This window comes from Bos grunniens, chromosome 11 (genome assembly GCF_055505025.1).
Source record: "Bos grunniens cultivar Pamir isolate PY7600 chromosome 11, Bosgru_T2T1.0, whole genome shotgun sequence".
Taxonomy (NCBI): domain Eukaryota; kingdom Metazoa; phylum Chordata; class Mammalia; order Artiodactyla; family Bovidae; genus Bos; species Bos grunniens.
Window position 1 is genome coordinate 36,988,667 of NC_141175.1, and position 24,752 is coordinate 37,013,418.

The 24,752-nt window shown below is 50.0% G+C and overlaps 1 protein-coding gene across 1 annotated transcript in view; it reads left to right on the forward strand.

The window, feature by feature from the left end:
* Positions 1–24,752, forward strand: part of TOGARAM2 (TOG array regulator of axonemal microtubules 2) — a 59,114-nt gene that overhangs the window by 24,814 nt on the left and 9,548 nt on the right. The window contains exons 8-18 of the mRNA XM_086326142.1: positions 775–941; positions 5,927–6,077; positions 6,303–6,467; positions 8,385–8,538; positions 9,407–9,512; positions 10,281–10,516; positions 12,623–12,781; positions 16,894–17,011; positions 17,402–17,496; positions 19,006–19,198; positions 20,072–20,288. Coding sequence (XP_086182268.1) covers positions 775–941; positions 5,927–6,077; positions 6,303–6,467; positions 8,385–8,538; positions 9,407–9,512; positions 10,281–10,516; positions 12,623–12,781; positions 16,894–17,011; positions 17,402–17,496; positions 19,006–19,198; positions 20,072–20,288 — 1,761 coding nt within the window. The remainder of the gene's footprint in view (positions 1–774; positions 942–5,926; positions 6,078–6,302; positions 6,468–8,384; positions 8,539–9,406; positions 9,513–10,280; positions 10,517–12,622; positions 12,782–16,893; positions 17,012–17,401; positions 17,497–19,005; positions 19,199–20,071; positions 20,289–24,752) is intronic.

Below are 24,752 nucleotides of genomic sequence, written 5' to 3' on the forward strand. Positions count from 1 at the left end.
ACTCCAAACTTTGTGAGCAGGAGAACCTGATTAACGCTGCCTTCATTAAAGGAAAACTAATGGACCTACCCCCACACTGTCCCTAAAACAAGAAACATGCTCTTAAAGTCTGGTAATTGGGAAAACATGGAATGACAAAGATATGCTATGGATTTGATGTCATTTGGAAATGAATTTGAATTTTATTAATCATAAGAGCATCTGAAGGTCACTGGGTCTCAACTTTCCCATCTGTAAAATGAGAGCGTTGGGCTGGCTTTAGTCCTCTGGCTCTTTCCTGTGGTATTACAGTCTCAGACAGGAGCATGGTAGTGTATAATGATCAATGGGCTCATTTTGTTTTTCCTCTTTCTGAAGCACATGCCTCCCAGTTAAGACAGACTTACATTCTCAGGAAATATCTTAAACCTCTTAGATAACAGGTCTGCCCCTATTTCCTGCCCACACTCCTCTCCACCCCACCCCACCCCACCCCACCCCAGTCTTAGAATAAAGTGTGCAGTAACTGTTGATAGATGGATGCAGGATGGATGCATGAAAGGGGAAGGGTGTTGGTCCTCAGGCAGCCTGTTTTATTCCTCCCAGTGCTGCTCTGTAGAGTGAATTTAACCTGTGCTTTCCCTTTTAAGGCAGCATAGGGGAGAAGCACTGAGGGTGGAGGGCTTAGACAGTTGCATGTTATACCAACCCCAGGGCTGTAGAGCCTTAATCCCAGTGGCTGCTGCTCTCGGGTGCTGGGTGTCCTCAGTTTTACTCTTGTTCTCCACTCTTCAGAGCCAAAACCTTTGATCCCGCCTGTCAGAGACAGGTCTGCTGCCCCTGAGAAGCCTGCCCTGCCTTTATCTCAATCTGCTCCGATGCTGACATCCTTCTCCTTCAGCCATGCCAAAGAAGCTCACCCCTTGTTAAAAGAAGAGGACCAGAAGGAGAGTGAAACCAAGGTACCTGGAAAGCGAGGGGAGAGGAAGCTGGGGTCAGAGCACACCACTGGCTGAAGGCACACATGCTTCTGAAATACGCAACTGTGGGCCTGGCTTGAGGAGAGCAAGGAGGAACCCGAGGCAGCTGCTCCAGTCCTTAAGGCTAGAACCTGTAGATGGGTTGGGGTGAAGGCTATGGCAGAAAAGAGAGGAAAGAAAGGAGGAAAAGGACAGAGGTGAGGGGGCCTAGGTGAAGGGGAGAGTACAGCAGGGACCCGAGGGGTGGGGCTGAGGGAGGAGGCGAGGACAGGAGGAGGTCACACATGGTTCAGAAGGAAGCAGGATGTGGGGGAGATGGCAGAAGGGCTTAGGTGAACCAAACCAAGTAATCTGAACCAGCACCCAAGATAGCAACCTAGAGGCAGCTGACTCAGAGGCAGATCAGCCAAATGCTGTGTTTCACAGGCTGACAAATACCTTGTACTTCTAAGGTGACCTTGATCCAGATGATTCATACAGATCCTAGTCTGGATGAATTTAGTGAAACTTGGGGAGTCATTGGGCTTCCTACATGACCCAGTGGTAAAAGAATCCATCTGCCAAGGCAGGAGCTGCAGGAGACCCTGGTTTGATCCCTGGGTCTGGAAGATCCCTTGAAGAAGGCAATGGCAACCCATTTCAGTATTCTTGCCTGGAGAGTCCCATGGACAGAGGAGCATGGTGGGCTACACTCCATAGGATCACAAAGAGTCAGACAGGACAGAGCATGCATGCGTTCAGTTCAGTTCAGTTTCTCAGTCGTGTCCGACTCTTTTCAACCCCATGAACTGCAGCACGCCAGGCCTCCCTGTCCATTACCAACTCCTGGAGTTTACCCAAACTCATGTCCATTGACTCGGATAAGGTAATGGCACCCCACTCTGGTACTCTTGCCTGGAAAATCCCATGGGCAGAGGAGCCTGGTAGGCTGCAGTCCATGGGGTCGCTAAGAGTCGGACATGACTGAGCGACTTCACTTTCACTTTTTCACTTTCATACATCGAAGAAGGAAATGGCAACCAACTCCAGTGTTCTTGCCTGGAGAATCCCAGGGATGGGGGACCCTGGTGGGCTGCTTTCCATGGGGTCACACAGAGTCGGACACGACTGAAGTGACTTAACGACGACGATGTCCATTGACTTCCCTGGTGGCTCAGACAGTAAAGCGTCTGCCTACAATACAGGAGACCCGGGTTCGATCGCTGGGTGGGGAAGATCCTCTGGAGAAGGAAATGGCAACACACTCCAGTATTCATTCTTGCCTGGAAAATTCCATGGGAGGAGCCTGGTAGGCTATAGTTCTATGGAGTCACAGTCAGACACGACTGAGCGACTTCACTTCACTTCACATGTCCATTGAGTTGGTGATGCCATCCAATCATCTCATCCTCTGTTGTCCCCTTCTCCAACTGCCCTCAATCTTTCCCAGCATCAGGGTCTGTCCAATGAGTCAGCTCTTCACATCAGGTGGCCAAAATATTGGAGTTTCAGTTTCAACATCAGTCCTTTCAATGAACACCCAGGACTGATCTCCTTTAGGATGGACTCGTTGGATCTCCTTGCTGTCCAAGGGACTCTCAAGAGTCTTCTCCAACACCACAGTTCAAAGGCGTTAATTCTTCGGCACTCAGCTTTCTTTATATCCAACTCTTATATCCATACATGACTACTGGAAAAACCATAGCCTTGACTAGACGGGCCTTTGTTGACAAAGTAATGTCTCTGCTTTTTAATATGCTGTCTAGGTTGGTCATAACTTTCCTTCCAAGGAGTAAGCGTCTTTTAATTCCATGGCTGCAATCACCATCTGCAGTGATTTTGGAGCCCCCCAAAATAAAGTCAGCCACTGTTTCCCCATCTATTTGCCATGAAGTGATGGGGCTGGATGCCATGATCTTAGTTTTCTGACTGTTGAGCTTGAAGCCAACTTTTTCACTCTCCTCTTTCACTTTCATTAAGAGGCTCTTTAGTTCTTCTTCACTTCCTGCCATAAGGGTGGTGTCATCTGCATATCTGAGGTTATCGATATTTCTCCCGGCAATCTTGATTCCAGCTTGTGCTTCTTCCAGCCCAGTGTTTCTCATGATGTACTCTGCATATAAGTTAAATAAGCAGGGTGACAATATACAGCCTTGATGTACTCCTTTTCCTATTTGGAACCAGTCTGTTGTTCCATGTTCAGTTCTAACTGTTGCTTCCTGATCTGCATACAGGTTTCTCAAGAGGCAGGTCAGGTGGTCTGGTATTTCCATCTCTTTCAAAATTTTCCACAGTTTATTGTGATCCACACAGTCAAAGGCTTTGGCATAGTCAATAAAGCAGAAATAGATGTTTCTCTGGAACTCTCTTGCTTTTTCAATGATCCAACGGATGTTGGCAATTTGATCTCTGGTTTCTCTGCCTTTTCTAAATCCAGCTGGAACATCTGGAAGTTCAAGATTCATGTACTGTTGAAGCCTGGCTTGGAGAATTTTGAGCATTGCTGTCCTAGCATGTGAGATGAGTGCAATTGTGCGATAGTTTGAGCATTCTTTGGCATTGCCTTTCTTTGGGATTGGAATGAAAACTGACCTTTTCCAGTCCTGTGGCCACTGCTGAGTTTTCCAAATTTGCTGACATATTGAGTGCAGCACTTTCTCAGCATCATCTTTCAGGATTTGAAATAGCTCAACTGGAATTCCATCACCTCCACTAGCTTTGTTCGTAGTGATGTTTCCTAAGGCCCATTTGACTTCACATTCCAGGATGTCTGGCTCTAGGTGAGTGATCACACCATCGTGATTATCTGGATGCATGCGTACATACATGCAGAGTCACTGTTATGGTCTTCCTTTAAAACAGACATATAAAAGTGCAATAAACGTATCTTGAAAGCCTGCTATGTGCATGTGCTGTGGGATCCAGTGATGCTGATAAGGTCCAGCTACCACATCCTCCCTCTCCAGCGGTGGTGACAGACCATGAGGCAAAGGAGGAATAATTCAGGGCCATGAAATGATCTCATCCTCTACCCACCTTAGCCACTCACTCCCATGGTCATACCGTAGACCTTGGCACCGCAAATAACATCTTCCCTGCCATCATCTCAACCTCAAGCGGCCCGTTCGCTCACTTCCTTCTCCTGGTGTTCGAGCTCAATCCATCTGACATCCCAACTCTAGCACTTGTCTTTCTCCTGCATCAGCAATAATTTCCTTGAAACTGGATCATTCCCACCAGTATCTTAGTTCTCTCTCATCTTAAGAAAACCAAACCGAAGCAAAAATTCTGCCTTGTCTCTTTACCAGTCCTCTCCTGAGTGTGGGCCAGTAGGTTTAGTCCCCACAGCCCCACTGAAATCACCCCCATTGAGGCACTGGTGGATCCACCTTCCCGTGAGCAGCAGTCACAGTGCTCTTTCAACTTGACCCATTGCCAGCTTTTGTGGCTCATCCTTCTTGAATTCCCCACCAAGGAATGGAAATGAGGGCTGCTTCTTTCTTGCTTCTCTGACTACATCAGTTACATCCTTCCTGGTCCTTCTTTGCTGGCTCCTCCTTGTCTTCCCGACCTCTATGTGATGGCACTCAGAACTCACACCTCTAGCATCTTGTCTATTTACACTGACTGCTGTAACCTGATACCCGACCTATGGCATTAGGTACCACCTCTATGCAGCTGCTGCTACTAAGTCGCTTCAGTCGTGTCTGACTCTGTGCGACCCCATAGACGGCAGCCCACCAGGCTCCCCCGTCTATATAACTTTTTATTTTGACACAATTAAAGATTCACAAGAAGTTGCAAAAATAGAACCAGAATTTCCACATGGCAGGACTTAGACTAAGATAGCCGGAAAAATGATAGAAAAAAGTTGGAAATATAACTAGAGACCTAAATGCAGATGTTGAGTATCAGTGCTATATAAATGCAGTCATATAATTTAACAGCTCCTGGAGTTCAGGGGAAGGTCTGGGCTGGAGAGGGAGATTTGGGAGCCCTCTAGGTCTCTAGTTATATTTCTAACTTACCTTATCCAAGATTTTAACTGTTGAATTCTCATCTACCCGACCCCAAAACTTCCTTTTCCTAGTGTCCTCTCTGTGAATGGCAGTAAAAGGCAACTCCAGACTTCCAGCTGCTCTGACCCCAAATCGCAGCCCCATCCCACCTCCTGTCTCTCTCTTATCCCACACCTCATATATCGGCCAAAGCCGTGGGCTCTACTTTTGAACTTGTCCAGAATCTGGTCATTCTTTCATTTTTCCGGCTATCTTAGTCCAAGTCCTGCCTGGAAATTCTTGGTTCTATTTTTGCAACTTCTTGTGAATCTTTAATTTTATCGAAATAAAAAGTTATAAAGAACAATACTTAGAGAATCCCCGCACCCAGCCAAAAAAAAAAAAAAAAAAGAAAAGAAAAGAAAAAGGAAAAAAAAAAAAAAGAGGGAATCAGATCATGTCATTCTTCTGTTCAGAACCTCCAGTGACTTGCTGTGTCCTCCAGAGGAGAAGCCCAAGTCCCCACCAGAGACCACCGGGCCAGTGTGCTGTGGCTCCTGCCCTACACCCACCACTCCCGACCTGTGTCCTGCCTCGCCTCTGACTCTGGGCACACCAACCAGTGTCCTCCTTGGGGCTCACAGCCACACCCAGCAGCCCCCAGACTCGGTCTGCTCCTCACTTTGTTTCTGTCTCTGCTTCAATGTCACCACCTTGAGATTGCCCTACCTGAAACAAACCCCATCACCCTGTGTCCCTTACTTTCCTTCCCGTGCATGGTTGCCTGACATCAGAGGCTGGTCTGTTTGCTGCCATCTCACCACTCCACATAGTTCTTTGGGAGCAAGGCCTCTGAGTTTTTGATCATTTTCAGAACAGCTATTGGCACCCAGGAGCCACTCATGTTCCTGATGACTGAATGAATGAAGAAGGTATAGAAAGCACAATTGGGTCCCCAAGGTGATGGAATTTGCTTTGACCTTGTGCCAGATTCAGGTCACCATTGCCAGGTCTGCCCAGGAGAAGATGAAGCTGAAGCAGATGAAGGAGATGGAGTTATTCCGCAGGGCAAAGGAGCCGGAGAGGGACAGAGAGCTCACTTCCCAGAGCCTGGGCTCCTGGAGGACCTTGATGAAGGAAGGTACTGGGTGTTTGGGGAAGGCACCTTCAGGCTGGGGACACTTCTTACCAACACCTGGGCCAAAAAGAGAACATTTCCACACTTCCCATCTACACAGTCTACATCCTGAGACTGGACAGGGAGTCACTTTGCTCTCTCGTAGTTCACCGATGGGCCCATTTCCAAAGGGGGGCTCTGGGGCCAGGCAGAACTGGCTCTGTCCAAGGACTTTCTCTGCCTCCGCAGGCCTCCTTCCTCTCCGGGGCAGTGGGACCCTGTCTGTGCCCACTGGGCTGAGCAGCCCCCGCAGGAACAACCTTGGCGTCATCCTGAGGAAGCGGGCCAGCCGGGCCTCATTGCCCAGCATCCCCATCAGCAAGAAGGAACCCAGCTTTGCCCGCCATGCTTCAGGTGGGGCCCAGACCACCTCGTGGGGGGCACATATCCGTCTCTTGGTATGCTGTCTTGGATGCTTAGGGGCCTGGCAAGGGTGCCCTCTGCTGCTCTGCTTCTGCCTGTTGCCCTTGTTAGAGCAGGGGGCAGCCTGGGGTTGCCAGAGACAGGAACAGTAGTGTGTCTATGGGCCAGCCCTGTTGTAAAGGGAATTGTGGATGGCTGGACAGGTGTGCCCAACCTGTGTGACATGTCCTAGAGGACCCACCAGAGCACCAGGATCACAGATGCTAATAACAGCCTCTGTGGAAATATCTGGAAACACCCGGAAGAGGAGAAAAGGCTTCTGGGAAAATCTTGGGCTTGTTGCCTCATAAAATGTCAGGGCTGGACAGGGCTGGTTACAGACTGGGATGAAAGGACCTGAAGGTTCTATGGGACACTCAGGAAGGTGCCAAGGGACAAGGGGAGGCCCTGTCCCCATTCTACCAAAGGAGGGTCTATTTTGCCTCCCCTTTTGGCATATTAGGTTTCTATGTGGGATTTCATTTGAAAAGATTTTGCTACAAAAGAACATTTGAAAACAACCAACTTGGTTCAGAGTTTCTTTAAGTATAGGATATTGTAACACATTGGTGGGAGAATAGAGCATCATTTGGGTGCTAGAAATAATACCGGCTCACCTTTCTATTTCATTCTCTTTCTATTCTTTTGATACCATCAAATAGAAAGTCTTAATCTGGTGCTAATTTTTAACCCCTTACTAAGACTTTTGAGTTTCCTTTCTAAACAAAGAGATCTTCCTGGCTAGAAACATCAGAATCTGACTGCCACTTTGTAGCGAGAGTTTATAATATTCTTTTACTCTGACTGTAAATATTTATCACACACTATGACAAATAATCATTTACAAATTATGGTAGTGATATAAATTTCCATTAAATAAACTTATTTAGGGGTTGCCATTTCCTTCTCCAGCAGCAGCAGCAGGCTTTGAAAAGGAAGTTGAAGGAAAAATACCCAGTAAATAAGGGTACAAGTATTTAAGAGATATAGCAAAAAAACCCCCAAAACCCATGGAAGTGGTAACTGAATGGTTGGTACTTGGGAAACATTGATCTTTCTAATCTAAGTTACTTCTTTAATAGACAACAGACTGAGACCCAGAGACTCAAAGTCACCCAAGGTCACCCAAGATCACGCAAGGTGATGGTGGCCCATAGGGATTTAGACTTTGTCTGATGACTCTTGATCCATTGGCAAAGTTGAGAAGAGAATCCAAGAATGAATGAGGTCTTTGTGTCTTGGCTTTAAGGAGAGTATTACCCCTCAGCTCATTCTTGCCTTGGACTTCCTGGGTACCACATTGTGAAAGCCATGTAAAGATGAACCTCTGCAGAGAACTAGGTGGGAAGTGAGAAATCTGGATTCTGGTCCTAGCTCTGTTAATGAAGGAGCTAAGGGACTGTCGGGAGGACCCTGGCTTCACCAGAGGATGGAGAATTGGGGAGAAGGAGGAGGAGAAGTTGTACCACAGGCTCCTGGGTGGAGACAAGATTAGAGCCAGGGAGTCATTCCTTCATAGAATTGCTGGCCTCACCTCTAGCCACAGACAAGGGCAGGATTGGGGACGAATTACCAGCTGGGTGGGCTTGGTCACATGACATTAAGCAGCCTATCACAGGCCAGTGTGTTTATCATAATCAGGATAGCATGGGTAGGGATAAAAACGGTCAACGAGAGGTTGGAGTTAGGTGGTCTCCATGGTTCCCCAGGGAGTGCAGCCCAGGCCCTGGCTTCTAGCCCTTACAAGTCCATTCAGCCTGCAGACCCTCCACCCCGTCTTCCCTTTCTCAATAAGGTGGCTTCAGTGCCGTGCTGTGGAGGCCTCAGGTCTTCTGGGTGAACCCCTCTGCTCCTCTCCTTTTCTTACAGCTCAGTCCTTACCTGCGGTGCTCACTTTGGGGTCTCCTGAGTGGGAAGAAGAGGAGGAAGAGACGGATCTTCGAGCTTTCAGGGAGTTGAGGCCTTTCTCGAACCCTGAGCTGGGGCTGGTGGATGCCCTGCAGTGCCTGAAGAGCAGTGACTGGTGAGGAAACAGCCCGTGTACCCTGTGATGGGGTGGGGTGGGGCTGCATAGGAGCTCCTGCCCCGTGCCTCTCCCCCACTGCAGACCCTGGTCCCGCGGAGATGGGGGGAGGGGACTGCGTGTGAGTCCCACGGCCAGTGTCTGTCCAGGGCTGCCAACAGTCCTGTGCTCGGCTCTGTGGTGCCCCAGAGCCGGGCCTAGGAAGTACAATCTGACTCTGTAACGCTTCCATGGGGACCTGAGGAAGGTTAGAGTCCTTCCTTTCTCTAAGTCAAGTTCATCCCGCTCTGGTGTTCCTCCCCCACACAGTCTTGTGTGCTGTGTGCTAAGTCGATTCAGTAGTGTCTGACTCTGTGCGACTCTATGGACTGTAGCCCACCAAGCTCCTCTGTTCACGGGATTTTCCAGGCAAGAATACTGGAGTGGGTTGTCATGCCCTTCTCCAAGGGACCTTCCCAACCCAGGGATCGAACCCGGATCTCTTATGTCTCCTGCATTGGCAGGCGGGTTCTTTACCACTAGCACCACCAGTCTTGGTCATGAGCAAAGTGATGACTTGAGGTCCCATTTGTGGGAAGGCCTCCTTTAGTCCTCATGTTAAGAGCCTTCTCTTGCAGGCACAGGCTCTGTGGGTGGCCTAGGCTTGGGTTGTGGGGGTGGGCCTCTATCCTGGGTTGGGGTGGGTCATGGACCCCGTAAAATGGCCTGTATTGGGCTGTTGGCCTTTCAGCCTGGCTGTGACACCAGGACATTGCCGCTGATGCCATCAGATCCCTCCCTGCTGCGGCGAGGGTGGTGGCCGTGTGGGCGCCCTGTGTAGAGTGCCCTCCCCCAGTCACCTGTGACAGGGCCTGGACTTGCTTCTCAGGCAGATGAAGGAGAGGGGCCTGGTGAGCATCCAGCGCCTGGCAGCCTGTCACTCGGAGGTCCTGACCGGGAGGCTACATGATGTGTCCTTGGCCGTGACCGGGGAGGTAAGGGCTCCCGTGCCCCGTGTGCTCTGCTGGACCCCCAGCCAGTCCCCCTTCCCTGGTGCTACTGCCAGTGCCGGTCACACAGCAGCTGCAGAGGGGTCCGTGGCTCCCAGGGCATCCCTGCTTATTTCTCTGCTCTCAGCCACAGAGGTGGGAGCTAGACACCCATTTCTTAGACTGGAAAATTGAGGCCCGGAGTTTCCTTATTTCTAATCTCTGGGTATTGAGATCTGTCACAGCCCTGCGTTGTCCTCTGTACTTAGAATACCTGAGGAGGGATGGAGTGTTCTGGGCTAGATCTCCAACTTGTGGGCAGTTGTAACATTTCCCAAATCCTTTCTCCTGTGAGGCTAGGGCTGGCTTGCCCTAAGGGCGGGCCCAGATGGGCAATAAGATGTATCTTATCACAAGCAGAGGCAATGCCCCCTGTCCTTGGGAGTAGACTGTCCCCGTTGGGGGGCCTTGTGAAGATCAAATTAAACATTAATTGTAGAAGTGCTTTCAAGACTAAGTGTTGTACAAATTCCAGATGATAATGATAATAGGAGGATTGATAATTATGATGATAACAAAAGTAATGATGTTTTTTAAAAATGAGACTACTTTGCCCAGAGCTACTGCAGGGTTTCCATTTCCAGTCTGGCGAGGCCTAGGCCTGCGTGAGGGTGTGGGCCACAGGAGGGCTGGTGCAGGGTTCCTCCTTCCTATGTGTTGGAGCCCTTGGCAGGGCCCAGCAGTCCTGCAGATCCCCGCCCATCTCTCTCCAAGGTCACCAACCTCCGCTCCAAGGTGTCCCGCCTGGCCATCAGCACGCTGGGAGACCTCTTCCGGGCCTTGAAGAAAAACATGGACCAGGAGGCCGAGGAGATCACCCGCTGCCTGCTCCAGAAGATGGCAAACACCAGCGGGTTCATCCAAAGGGCAGCCAACCGGTCCCTGGGGGCCATGGTGGAGCACGTGACCCCTGCCCGCTCCCTGGTGGCCCTCACCTCCGTGGGCATCTAGTACGTGGGGACCTGAGCGGGGGGCAGCCTGGGGAGGTGAGGCAAAGGGGAGAGGCGCTGGGTAGGGGCAGAGCAGGGAGATGGTGCAGGTGCCTCAAGCATTTCCCTTGGGGAGAAAGACCCCTCCTCCCCGGTGGACCTCTCTCCAGCCTCTCCTGGGCCAGGCTGGGGATAATGAGGGCAGCTTGTAGCTGTCCCAGGCACCAGCTGGGAAGGGACGGGTGCTACTCTGTGCTCAACACTGGGGAGCTTGAAGTAGCCGTGGTACTGTCCCCAGAGATGGGACGGCAGAGGCAGCCTTTGGCCTGAGTCTCACTCTACCCAGGGGAGGGATACTTCTTTCTGATGAAATCTGGGCCGTGAGCAGAGCAAGGCACAAAATCTGCTCTAGCTGGCCCCACTTGGCCTTCTGGCGAGGAGGAGGGGACAGGCTGCTGTCAGAGCCCTTCTGCAGCCAGATCTGCTCTTTTCAAAAACCAACACCAACAGCAAAACCAGAAGCATTCCCCCAAGCCCTTTCTCCCACAGGGTGACACAACTCTCAGCCCCAACAAGATAGTCACTGACCGTTATCCCGGGTGGCCTATTGGGTAGAACCCAGGGTGAGCTGTCATAGCTAGAAGGCCTTTGCCCACAGACTCCTGAACCACATTACCTAAGTTCTCAGCCTGGATTGTTACTAAACTTCCCCCAAGCTCCTATTTCCCCATCTGTAAAAGGAGACCAGGGATAATAATAAAATTGTTAGGAAGAGTACAGGAATTGATTCATGAAAGAGGGGTAGGGGAAGCGCCTGTCTCATCTGACATTGATTGAGTGCTGATTGTGGTTGTTTCTAACTAGGGAGAAAGCAATTGTATTTTTTTTCTGGATTCGTCCCCATGCCTCTGCTTCCTCGCCTGCAAGATGATGACGAAATTAGCTTGTGGAGTTGAGGAGACCCTGGTTCAAAGGTGTCTAGTGCAGAGCCTGTCAGGGAGGGTGTGCTCATGGTAAACCGAGCCAATTGGTTCTTGTCAGGAAGAACCATGGGAGCCTGGAACAAGGCTGTGCATTGGAACTCCCTAGGATATTGCTTGGAGAAGGCAATGGCACCCCACTCCAGTACTCTTGCCTGGAAAATCCCATGGGCAGAGGAGCCTGGTAGGCTGCAGTCCATGGGATCACGAAGAGTCGGACACGACTGAGCGACTTCACTTTCATGCATTGGAGAAGGAAATGGCAACCCACTCCAGTATTCTTGCCTGGAAAATCCCATGGGTGGAGGAGCCTGGTAGGCTGCCGTCTACAGGGTCGCACAGAGTCAGACACGACTGAAGCGACTTAGCAGCAGGATATTGCTAAAGTGCAGATTCTGACTTGTATGCTAATGCGCTGGTCCCTGGGCCACATGGAGTAGGGAAGTCTCCCTTTGTGTTCTACTGGAATGGTCCCCAGTGGGGAGGAAGGGGCCAGTGTCACCTAATGCAATGGACTGTGGACACATTGAATGCACAAGAGGTGACATCCCAATGGGTTCCTCCTGTAAGATTTCAGGTTCCCCTAGAAATCACCCATCGATCTCCTATCCCACCTCCTGTTTCAATTCAGCTCAGTGAACACACAGTAAATGCCCACGAAGTGCTGAAGGGTCACCATGCCAGAGGGGAACAGGGGATTCAGTTGAGAGGAAGACTTAGTGTCTGATCCTTGGGAACCATGGGGTACCCCTGTATTTACCAGGGGACAAAGGACAGTGCCCTTCTCCCCCAGAAAGTACTAGTTTTGTCTGGGGGCTCAGAAGGCAGAAGTAGGGTATCCTAGGTAGAGAAAAGGTGAGAAGTGAATTTAGGCAAGGGCAGCACATGAGCTCAGGAGGGCATAGGGGTGGTGGGCACACGGTGGGCCTGGGGACGTCACGTGGCTTCAGTTTCATTGTCAGGAAGGGACTGCTCTTCCTTGAAGATTCCCCTGAGCCCTGGAGGGACAAAATTGGGAGCCCCCTGTCGCATGAGACATGGAGGCACAACTGTAGGTCCATGTGTGCCAGTCTGGGGATGCCCCCGACCGCCACCCAAAACCCCATTCCTTGGCTGAGCCCTTGCCCATGACTGTGTTTCCTTTCAGCCACCGAAACCCCTTAGTCCGGAAGTGCACTGCCGAGCACCTGTCGGTCGTCCTGGAGCAGATAGGCACCGAGAAGCTCCTCTCAGGCACCAGAGACAGCACAGACATGCTGGTGCACAACCTGGTGAGACTGGCCCAGGACTCCAACCAGGACACCAGGTAATGCAGAGCCCGGGGGATGGCTGACCCGGCCAGCCCAGGGCAGACAAGGCCGTCGGCCACCCCGAGGGTCTTGCTCATGCAGCTCAGCTTCCCCAGGGCCACGGGGAGGGACAGTGATGGACAAAATTGTGTCCTTTCCTTGCAGCTGTCATCCCACCTCTCCACACCACCACAGCCAGAGCCAGGCCTGCTCAGGGAATGGCCACTACCCTCTACCTCCAATCTCTCACCTTTAACTCCCTCTCTAGCCATTGCAACCCTACCATCTGCCTCCCATCCCTCACCTTTCACTCCCCCTCTAGCCACTGCAGTCTTGCTCTAGTTTCTGTCCCGGTAAATGCCCACGAAGTAGGCTCCATTCCCTATAAAGCTATCCATTCATTCATTTTTTTCAAGAGATATGCGATGTGCATTCTGTTCATTACTATGAGCACAGGTGTGAACAGGAAAAATTAGACCCCCATTGTCTTGGATCTTACCTCCTAGTTGCATAATAAACAAGTAAATAATTATGACAATTTTAGACACAAATAAGGGGCAAAACAAAAATGTAATGGAGAACTAGGTAGGGACTACTTTAGGTTGAGAGTCAAGAGATATCTCACTAAAGACCGACATTTGAGTTGAGAACTGATTGGCTAGTAGGGCCCAGCTCTTTGAGGATTTGGGGTGCAAGAGTCCCAGCAAAGGCAGGTGGTACATCCCCTGGGATGGGCTAAGTTGGGTGTTGAATGATGAGAAGGCGAGGCTTCGTGGAGCACAGTGAACGAGGGGAATGGTGGGCAGTGGTGGGGAGGAAGCAAGGCCAGGCCGGGGAGGGCCTCATGGGTCAGGGGTTGGGGTTTTGGTAGAAGTCTTTAAAAGCTGGAGTTGGGGTCATCTATCATACTTCTCAGTTCGTGACGTGTTATGTCTGAAGCCCCCACCACTCCTGGTTCAGCTCCAGAGGACAAGTCCAGACTGTGTTCTGTGTTGTGTGCCAGGTGGTGCGTTCACATGGGCTGTCCCAGGGTGTAGCCGGGAAGGCGGCATTGCACGCATGCACCCTCCCCATGCACTCCCACAGGACTGCGCCTCAGGACTGCAACCCCATGCACTGCAGCCCTCCAGGCTCCTCTGTCCATGGAATTCTCCAGGCAAGAATACTGGAGTGAGTTGCCCTTCCCTTCTCCAGGGAATCTTCCTAACCCAGGGTTTGAACCCAGGTCTCCTACATGGCAGACAGATTCTTTATTGTCTGAGCTACCAGGGAGGCCCCTCCTCCCCTGCCCCTGAGGTGCCTACATCCTCACAAGCTTGCAATTTCTGGATTTCACATTTTTACCCGTCTAGTGGATAGAAGTGCTAGCTCACTACTGCTTCTTTCCTTCCTCCCTGATTGCTAATGCATTTGGGTGCTTTTTGATATCTTTGCTAGTCTTTTACTTTTTTTGAAAAAAGTCTCTCTGACCACTGGAGGATTGATAGTTGGGGAGAGGAGCCAGGATGCAGGTGGGATGCTGGGTGGATGGCTACCCCAGAATCTGGGCAAGTCATGTTGGAGGCTGCAGAAGAGGGAGAGGGTGGATTGGGGTGTATTTTGAAGGCAGAGCTGATCGCAGGTTGGTGGTGAGGATTTCAAAAAGGAGTCAGAGATGACACTTAGGTTTTCAGATGAACTGTGGGGTGACTGAAAGGGCCATCTACTGAAGGGAGGAATATTGTCAGGGAAGTATTGAATAGAAGGTTTGATTGGTTTGTTCTTCATCATGGGTGGGGGAAGGGACATTGAGATCTAATACCTCTCCAGATCTAAACCCCTTGCCGACCTCTCTCTCACACTGGATGGCATTGACTGCACTTCATTTTCTTTCTTTGAACCCTATGCTTCTGGTTTCCATGGTGCCACACTCCCTGGTTCTCCTCCTTCCTCTGTGTCTTTCTCCCCCATCTCCCCCCTCACCCAGATGCCCATGGCTTCAGGAGTGTCTTCAGTCCTCACCCCTGCCTTGCAGCTTTCTTTGAGCGACACCATTACTTCCTGTGGCTCCAGTCACAGTGAAACTCTGATGCTCCCCTGTGTCTGCCTCCAGGCAGCTCCTTCTCTGAGCATCCGTCCATCTCTCTGATGCCTCCCCAGGACCCATCACTGGGATGTCCCACTGTCATCCTAAATGAATTCACTGCCTTCTCCTGAAGGCTGCTTCTCTGGCTGTGTTCCCTCTCTTATTAAAAGTCACTATTATTTACTGAGTCATCTGAGATTAAAAATGGGGAAGTTATACTTCATTTTTCCCTCCACATTTTAATATCTTAGAATCCTAGCCATCTCACAGTTGTTGTTGGCCAGGCAGCAATTAAGACTTTGGTTTTACTATCTACACAATTGCAAACTTGATGCTCGTTGCTCATCATATAAACCTTTGAATTACTGTCTGTGTTGTAGGAACTACATTATGAGACTTTGTTTTTTTAAGAAGTCCCTGTGGAGAATTGTTGAGTTGAATTGTTGTTTAAAATGTCTAGAAATATTACACTGTTTTTGGCATTGAAATGAAGAGTTATTGTATATGAGAAAAGGCATGGAAACAGAGTGTTGGGGCATAAATTCGATATTAATGCAAACATTCATCATTGAAGGAACGACCCAGATTCCACAGTTTCTTACAAAGCAACCATTAGGTACTTTACCTGACCTAAGGAAGGAAGGCAGTCCCCACAAGAAGTGTTACTTCTGTTTCTGAGATAGCATGTAGAAGGATGGATGGCTTTCACATGTGGGGCCGTGTCACTGAAGGCAGTGGAAATTGCCTGTGTCTTCTTTTTCTGTTTTTCTTTTGGAAATAAATTAATTGTGCATTTTTACAATTAATGAAGTTTTAGATTGAGTGAATATGATAATTCTGGATGCTTCAGGCTCCACCTCCAATCAGCTGCCAAACCGTTCAATTTCATCTTCTTTAGCATCTCTTGAATCTGATCATCCTTACTTAACCCCACCCTCCTGCCTATGTCAGGCCTTAGCATCTCTTGCCTGGATTATTATAGTGGCCTCCTAATAGGTCTCCTGGACCCCAGCCTGGTCCTGGAAGATCCATTCTCCACACTGCTGCCTGAAACATTAAAAAAAAATTGTTTATGTATTTATTTTTGGTTGTGCTGAGTCTTCGTTACTTTGTGTGGACTTTCTCTAGTTGTAAGGAGAGAGGCTTCCTCTTCATTGTGACATGCAGGCTTCTCACTGCAGTGGCTTCTCTTGTTGCGGAGCACGGGCTCTAGGCACACGGGCTTCAGTAGTTGCAGCAGACACACAAGCTTAGCAGTTGCAGCTCTCAGGCCCTACAGCGCCGGCTCAGGAGTTGTGGTGCACTGGCTCAGTTGCCCTCGGCCTGTGGGATCTTCCTGGACCAGAGATCGAACCCGTGTCCCTGGCATTGGCAGGTGGTTTCCTTTCCTGGTTTCCTTTCCACCGAACCACCAGGGAAGTCCTGAAACATTTTGATTTTAGTGCAAATCTGGTCATTCCTCAGCTTCAAGCCCAGTTCCTTCACATCTCCCTAAACTGGGTCTTACCTTCCTTCTTCTCTATCCTGTTCTCTTCCTGGGTCTGGTCTCTGCATGCTATTCTCCAACTGCACTCTTGCAGGTCCAGTAGACTGTCTTATGGGGTCCCCCCCTACCACCACTATTCATCAGGTAGAGCTGACCCCTCCTTCCTAGATTGCCCCACCACACCCTTTCTCAGACTTCTAAATGTCTCATGCTAGAAAAAAAGTTATTACTCTTTGGTGTAGCCATCCAACAGAATATTACTTAGCCATTAAAAAGGATGACATGGGGAGATGACTAATGATAAAGTAAAAAAAGCTGGGTAAAAGTTGTATATACATTCTGATATCAACTAAAAATATATATGTAATATATAATAAAATAATATAAAAATTTAATAGTGGTTTTCTCCTGGTAGTGGGATTATGGTCAGTGTTTATTCTGAGTTGGGATTACTGTCACAATAGAAAAAGTATTAAAAATTCTCTTACTATAATTATAAAAATTATGCAGAACTGTAAAGCAAATTTGTATTGCATTCCTGTGGCTGTTGTTTCATCCTGATCTTTCTCCAATGGCAGGTTTTACGGCCGGAAGATGGTGAATATCTTGATGTCAAACACAAAGTTTGATGCATTTCTGAAGCAGTCCCTTCCATCGCATGACTTGCAGAAGGTCATGACAGCTATTAAACAGCGGGTGAGTTGGCAGGCGGTGAGGTGTGAGCTGGTCTGGGGTGGGCATCAGGGCTGAGCCTGGCAGCCTGCAACCCTCACTCGGGTCAAGGGGAGGGGTCATGTGCTCTAGAGGCTTTCATTTTATCCATGACGCCTGATGGGTAGAATTTCCTTCCTGGTGCTCAAACCTGGTTCTGCTTCACGATGCCTGTGTCCCTTGTGCCTGCCTAGGTTTTCTTGCCTTCATCTTCTAAGTGGGGATCTTGACCCCTGAAAGGCTCCCCAGGGCCCTCCCAAGCTCTCCTGGGTGGAAGGGGTTATTCCTCTTGTTTCGGTCTAGACTGGAGCATCTGGCAGTTCCCCAGAGGGCCGCCCCTTTCAGCTCATGTTGTGTGTGTATGTATTTCTCAAGGGAATAGAAGATGGTGATGAGCTTCCATCCGCCAAAGACCGCAAGCTGTCAAGAAGTCTGGTGGTGTATGAGAATGGGCTGCCTGGCCAGGACGGGTACAGTAGCTCTTGTCTCCCTGGGGCTCGCATCCAAGACTGCTGACCATGACATTCTGCTTGGCCTGGGGCCTGCAGTGGCCCTGGGTGGGGAGAGGGGTATGCATTTGGGCTGCAACTGAGCCCTACTTGGTCGGCAGGACTCATGGGTGAGTTTATGGGGAGAGTTCCCCCACCCACATCTCAGGGAGGGCAAATTGTGGGCTAGGGAGCATCTGCTGGTAGAGATGGGTTCCTGAAGTCTCAGCCATGTAGCTGCTGTTTAAGGGGGATGTGGTCAGGCTCCATGTGAACTCAGGGTTTCTCCATCCACTTAGAGCACCTTTTGCCATCAGAGGGGCCATCCTGGGACTAATTTAGAGGCAGAGGTAGAGTCAAGGCAGGTGAGAAGGAATAGGCCCAGGGGTGAGAGAGTGGGCATCAGGAGGAGGTAGACACCCAACAGGAATCTGAAAGTCACTCCTGCACTTAAAACTAAACTCCTTCTGTGGGAGAACATCTGGACTCTTTAGCTGGACCCCTGGGGGAAGCCCCCTCCATGTCTTCTAGATTAACTCCCTGCTCTCAGCCAGACCGCAGCTCCCCGGCCCTCCGAGTTCTCTCTTTCCTGTGCCTCTGCCTATGCTGTGTCATCTGCACCTGGAACGTGCCTATTTATTCTATAAGACGTGACCCCACCGTGACCTTCCCCCAGAAGCTCTCTCTGCCCCTCTGCCCCATGTCCCCTAGGTGGACAGGTTGCCCCGGCCTTCAGTCCTTCACCTCCCATTGGTCCATGAGCTCCTTGGGCAAAGACCACACCTCTCATCTCATCGCCCACAGTGTCCAGCAGAGCTCTTGGCACACAGTTAGGCAAGGAGCCTGGGGATTAGAGATGACTGTCAGAATGGATGATGTTGGCCTCTGCTGGGTGGGACTCAGGTGTAGGGCAGAACTCAGAGACCCAGGTGAGCACTGGGGCTGGGGGATAGGAGTTCTGTGTGAAGCAGCTCTCTTGTTGGCTGGAACAGACCAGGGGAATATGATGGGCCTGTGATGTTAAGACAAATGTTAGGACAACAGGGCTTCTTAACATTTCCCTCTTCCCAGAGGATATGAGCAGAGCCTAGACAACCAGGGGTCAGGATGCAGGCTCCTGGCAAGACCTTCCCCAACAAAGTGTGTCTGTTGTCATTCCATGGATTTCAACCCTCACTCCAATCTCCCTCACCCCATTCCTAACTTACCTTCTGAAAAGAGGAAGGAAAAAAAAAAAGCAAGAAGAAAGAGGTCTGCCCACTGATAAGAGGACAGAACCCTAGGCACCCAATTGGCACCCTCCTGAGGAAAAGGCACTTCGAGAGTTTCTGAGGCCTGTGACCCCAAGCAGTGGGTGGAGGGGAGGCTCGAGTGGACTAAGCTGCAGGTCAAACTCTGGTTTCAGCCCCATCTGTCTTTGGGGGCTGTGCACGGCACACGATGTATATTCATTCCCTGGGGCTGCCCAGGTCAGATGCTTGTTCCACGCAGGCTCTGCTCTAATGGCCCACGGCTGGTGGGGCTGCGCTCCTCCATGCGGGGTGGCTTGGAGATGGTGGAACAGCTACGGGAGCTGACGCGGCTGCTGGAGGCCAAGGAATACCAGTCTCGGATGGAAGGTGTGGGGCAGCTCGTTGAGCACTGCAGGGCCAAGCCAGAGCTCATCACTGCCAACCTGGTCCAGGTGAGTGTAACCCCACACCTGTCCTGTCTCTCCCCTCAGTGTCTGCAACTTCAATCTGGAAAACTCCGGAGAGGGTTGGACATTGTGCCAGACCCTCCAGGGTAAAGGGAGCCTGACAAACACTTGCTTTTCAGTTTCCATGGTGACATAAGATTATCTGGAAGTGGCCAAGAGGACAAGGGCATTGCTTCCTGTTGGGCACCTTGGGACCACTCAGAGACGTGCTGGCTATTTTTCATCCTCCCAGCAGATTTATAGGGAGGAGGGTGGAGATGGAGGTTGCCATGGCTAAGGGCTGCCCCAACCCTGCTATGCACATGAGGTTTGGGGGTAGAACATGTGGTTGATCAGGCAACTGGGCCAGGATGGCTGGATGGGTGGGTTCAGAGAAAGCACAGGTTTCACAGTCTGGAAATGAGGGTAGATGCCTGCTTCTTCCCGGAGTGAGGCTGCTGACACTCAAGGCACATAGTAGAGTAGTTAAGACATAAGCTTGAAGTTTCTTACTAGCTGTGTGATCTGGGCAAATCATTTAACCTCTCTCAGCCTCAGGTTTTGTTTTGTATTTTAATGGTAAACTGAGGATGAGAACCTGTGCTTCATGGGTCATTAAGATTACTCTATGAGCGAGTGCAGAGTACCTAACAAGATACTCTATGCCATTTGCTCCCAACGAGTACTCAGTATACAGTCCTTCCCCTCTTGTTGCCTCCCCCTTTGAGAGGTGAGCTCTTCATCACTGGGAATGCTCTGACATAGGCTGGATGGTCCCCAGCAGGGAGGAGGAATCCCTGCCGAGGGCAGCTGGTTGGGCTGTAGGACTCCTGCCCAGCCTGGGTTCCCATGGGCTCTTGGTTTCTGTTCCCTCAATAGGTCTTTGATGCTTTCACCCCGAGGCTTCAGGATTCCAACAAGAAGGTGAATCAGTGGGCGCTGGAGTCCCTCGCCAAGATGATCCCCCTCCTGAGAGAAAGCTTACAGCCCATGCTGCTCTCCATCATTATTGCTGTAGCAGACAACCTCAACTCCAAGAACGCAGGAATTTACGCGACTGCGGCGACGGCGCTGGATGCAATGGTTGAGAGTCTAGGTGAGCCTACTCTGAGCCCCTGCTGGGCTCTGGTAGGTGGCTGGCTCCCTCCCTGGCCCCTCTGTTAAGCTTAGGATGGACATTTCCACCTTCCCTCCTTTGGAATCAGCAGAGCAGTGAAAAGGCATTGATTGGCTCTCAGGTCAAACACTGAACTGGCCGAAAAGTTCATTTGGGATTTCCTGTAACCCCATAAGTTTCATTTGGGGTCTTATGGAAAACCCCAAATTACCTTTATGGCCAACCCAATATTTCCTGAGGCTGCATAGGGCATGGGTGGGCAGCCCAGGGTCTCCCAGGTTCTTTATTTGTAGGCTTTTCCATGTCATGTCCATCTGGTAGAAGTGGAGACAACCTAGTCTTGCCTCCTCGTGGTACACATGATGGAAATAACTCGCCCTGGGTCATATAGTGCCAAGCAAGTGAGCCACTGGGGCACTGATGGAAAAACAGATCAGGATCACTGAGAAGGAGTTAGAAGAGCTGTCAAGTTTTTTTTAGTTGTAGAGATAGTAGTAGGGGATGTGGTCTGTATGGGAACCAGGCAGGATGCTGGTGAGACAGGAGGGCAAGCCTGTTGGAAAGGACAAAGGTGACCACCTTGACTGTCTGATATAGGAGTCAGGTTGGGATCCCTTTGACTTTTTGAGCATGGAATGAATGAGAATTGCCTTTGCAGTGATTTGGGGTGAGGAGTGGAGAGTGACAGTGGAGTGAGGGATGGGGGAAGAATGAAAAGAACAAAAAGGCAGAAGCCAAGGGAGAGACATGAGGAAAGACGGCAGCTCCTCTGTCCCTTATGAGCTTTGCAGGATCACATCTTGGTTCTGGAACATTAAGTGGGAATTTTGGTGCATCTATTTATTTTTTTTTTTCAGACATTATATTGTTAATTTTTTTTTTTTTTTTGGAATAAAGCAGATTAACCAGGCTTCACAGGTGGTGCTAGTGGTAAATAACCTGCCTGCCAGTGCAGGAAACATGAGATGTGGGTCTGATCCCTGGGTTGGGAAGATCCTCTGAAGGAGGGCATGGCAACCCACTCCAGTATTCTTGCCTGGAGAATCCATGGACAGAGGAGCCTGGCGAGCTACAGAGTTGGATGTGACTGAAATGACTTAGCACGCATGCATGCATAGCTGATTAGCAAGGTTGTGGTAGTTTCAGGTGAGCAGTGAAGGGATTCAGCCATACATACACGTGTATCCCTTCTCCCTCAAGCCTCCTTCCCATCCACACTGGCACATAACATTGAGTAGAGTTCCCTGCGGTTATCCATTTTGTTGTTGGATATCCATTTTGAATACAGCAGTGTGTATATGACCTTCTGTTATCCATTCCTTTGCTAGATGATTAGATGGTCATATCTGGTGTATCTAGTACACAGACTGAAGTGCAAGTTCAAAACCTCAGGTATGTGAGAACGTAGTAAATGATAGACTCATGTCCAGACCAGTAGTCTTTCACAAAGTAGTCTTGCCTTGATGTAAGGAAATGTTTGATCTGAGAACCACTATTGGCTCTGTTGCCATATGTTCCGATGAGCACAGAGCCATGTCCTGCCTCTGGAATGCACAGAGCATCCATCCCCATGGTGCGGCTGGAAACGCCGCCTGACACACCCACCCCTCCTCCCCATCCCGCACCCTGGCCTGAGCCCAGCTCCCTGGGGCTGGGACACCAGCTGTGTCCTTGGCTGGAGCCTCCAGGAGAAGTTTCAGTTACAAATTAAAGGCCTGGTCAGGCCCTTCTCCGCCTCTTGAGATCATAAATATTGTCAATTTCCTCTCTTCATCTCAGAGGGAATTTATGATTTGCTGAGTTTGTTGCTGTAGAACAAACAAAATAAATCCAGCTCTAAATTACAGCTTGTTCTCTGCACTGCTCTGGGTAAGTGAGATTGCTGTTGCCAATAACCAAGGCTCTTGGTAAATCACCGTGGGCCCTAGATTTATTGGGAAAACCAGCACCAAGCAAAATAGGCTTTAGCTATTTGAAGAGGCTGAGCACCCTTGTCTGGGGAGAGGAGCTTTTAACTCTTCCCAGTCCAGGGATTTTAGTTTCCCCTTTTCTGCAATTGAGCTGGCCTCCCTGAGCACACCGGAGCACCTGAACTTTGAGCTACAGAATCTGATGTCTCACACAGTCACAAGGCTCATGTCTCCTCTACCTGGGGCCCTGCTGTACCTACCTGGGCTGGACACCCAGAAAAGGGAGCCTAGGGATGGCCTGCTTTCATGATCTGACCCACCTTGAGGCAGGTTACAGCATCTAGGAAGATGTCTAAGGTTCTCCTTTCCTCCTGGAACAGGGTCCCCTTGGGGATGGCTGATAGTGCTCCCTCTGTCCATCAGCCGGACGATTTGGTGCAAGGAGAATGGAGGCAGGGGAAGCGGCCCCGTCCTCCTGTCTAATCTTTAGGTGGGTGCTAGGCTGGAATGGAATGGAGTTGGCTTCAAAGGGATGGATGGAGCCCACTGACGCCTGGCACAAGGCTCCTGTGGCTCCCAAAGTGTCAAGCCCAGGGTCTTGGCTCCTGGTCATTTGAGCCATGCCCTTCCAGCCTAACCAGTAATGCTTGGTTTTGGAAGTGTTCTTAACTGTGAAGTCATGAGCCTACTTCTCAATCCATGAAGGTCAGAACTGGTAGGATTCAGTTGCTAAGCTTTGCCAAAGAATAGTCCTCTTCTGCCTGGAATGGTCTAGGCCTGCCCTGCAGAGGAAATAATGGATACAAGAAACAAAACTTCCCAGTGTCCCGGGGGACTGGGTGGTGGATGTAGAGACTGCGGCAGGTGTGACAGGAGAGGAGGGGCATACACCCTCTTTCCCGAATCACCCAGGCTGAGCCCGGCAGCTCTAGTTGACCCTTAGCCCTCACAGACTCCTCCTGTAGTGGCATGGGGTCCTTTGAGCAGAAGGAGCTTTCTCCCAAGCTGGCCTCTTCATGCCCCATGAGGGACTCTGGGCTCCAGGCTGGAGAGAAGCTATGAAATGCTATGAGATAATTGTGTGGAAAGTCACAGCACATTACTGTTTGTTTCCCACTCAATGGGGCTCAAGGGGGTCAAAAACACAAACGGGGCAGGCTGTCTTCTGGCATAAAGTCCAGTTGACACAGCCAAACTGGGAGATTGGTCTTTTTAGGTGACCTCTTGTTTATAGGTGACCTCTTGTTTCTAGAATCGGGTGATATAGTCTGGGCTGCTGCTGCTGCTGCTGCTAAGTCGCTTCAGTCGTGTCCGACTCTGTGCGACCCCATAGACGGCAGCCCCCAGGCTCCCCCGTCCCTGGCATTCTCCAGGCAAGAACAATCAGATACCATATCTCTCCCAGTCCCTCGCTTTTCCCCGGGGTGAGTGGGCCACTGGTGTGCTGGCTGACACAGCAGGTGGGATTTCTGCCCATGTGAAAAAGGAGACATGTCGGGAGCCTTGTTCCCTGTCCTCTGCCCTTGGTCACTGCCTGCCTGAGGGCGTCTCCGGGCCTGAGCCTGGGGTGTCATCTCTTCTACTCAGCACCAAGACCTTCTGATTTCAGGAGAGTTATTTCGGGGATCAAGGAGGTTCCTGAGCAAAGACTGGCTGGCTCTTTCTTTGGGCTCTGTTACTGGGACAGTTACAGAAGAAACTTCATTAATTAAAACGTTAGGCTGCTGACAGCTCACCTGGTCAGACTGAGCGCCAAAGAAACTATTTAGTGCAGTTCCTGGCTATTGCTGCAGGGAGCAGATAAGCTCAGAAATGGGCAGCATCAGATCTACTTTTGCTCTTTTGCTCTGACTTTAAATTCATTACTTTATACAAATCATCTGACCAACATTGTATTGTTAATGAAACATAAAATTCATCCGAGGTGTCCCTCTGATATATCCACTGCTTAAAAATGTCTCTCTTATCTTCAGTTTTTTTGTCTGCATGTATACAAATTTCATAATATTAATAATAATGTAAATACAATTTTGACTTTGCTCCTTTCACTTGCTGCTGCTAAGTCACTTCAGTCGTGTCCGACTCTGTGTGACCCCATAGATGGCAGCCCACCAGGCTCCCCCGTCCCTGGGATTCTCCAGGCAAGAACACTGGAGTGGGTTGCCATTTCCTTCTCCAATGCATGAAAGTGAAAAGTGAAAGTGAAGTCGCTCAGTCGTGTCCGACCCTCAGCGACCCCATGGACTGCAGCCTACCAGGCTCCTCCGTCCATGGGATTTTCTAGGCAGGAGTACTGGAGTGGGGTGCCATTGCCTTCTCCTCCTTTCACTTAACACCACTCAATTTCCCATGCTGTTAAGTAGTCTTTCTAGTTAGCTTTATTAAAAATATAAAGTTTACTTTCCACCTCTGTAAAAGTCATACTTATTAATTACTGAGCAAAAGAAAAATGGAAGCATTTGGAAGGAAAATAACTTACAGTCTGGACTCCTTAAAGAAACCATTGCTGACAGTCAGCATTTTTCATGTTAGG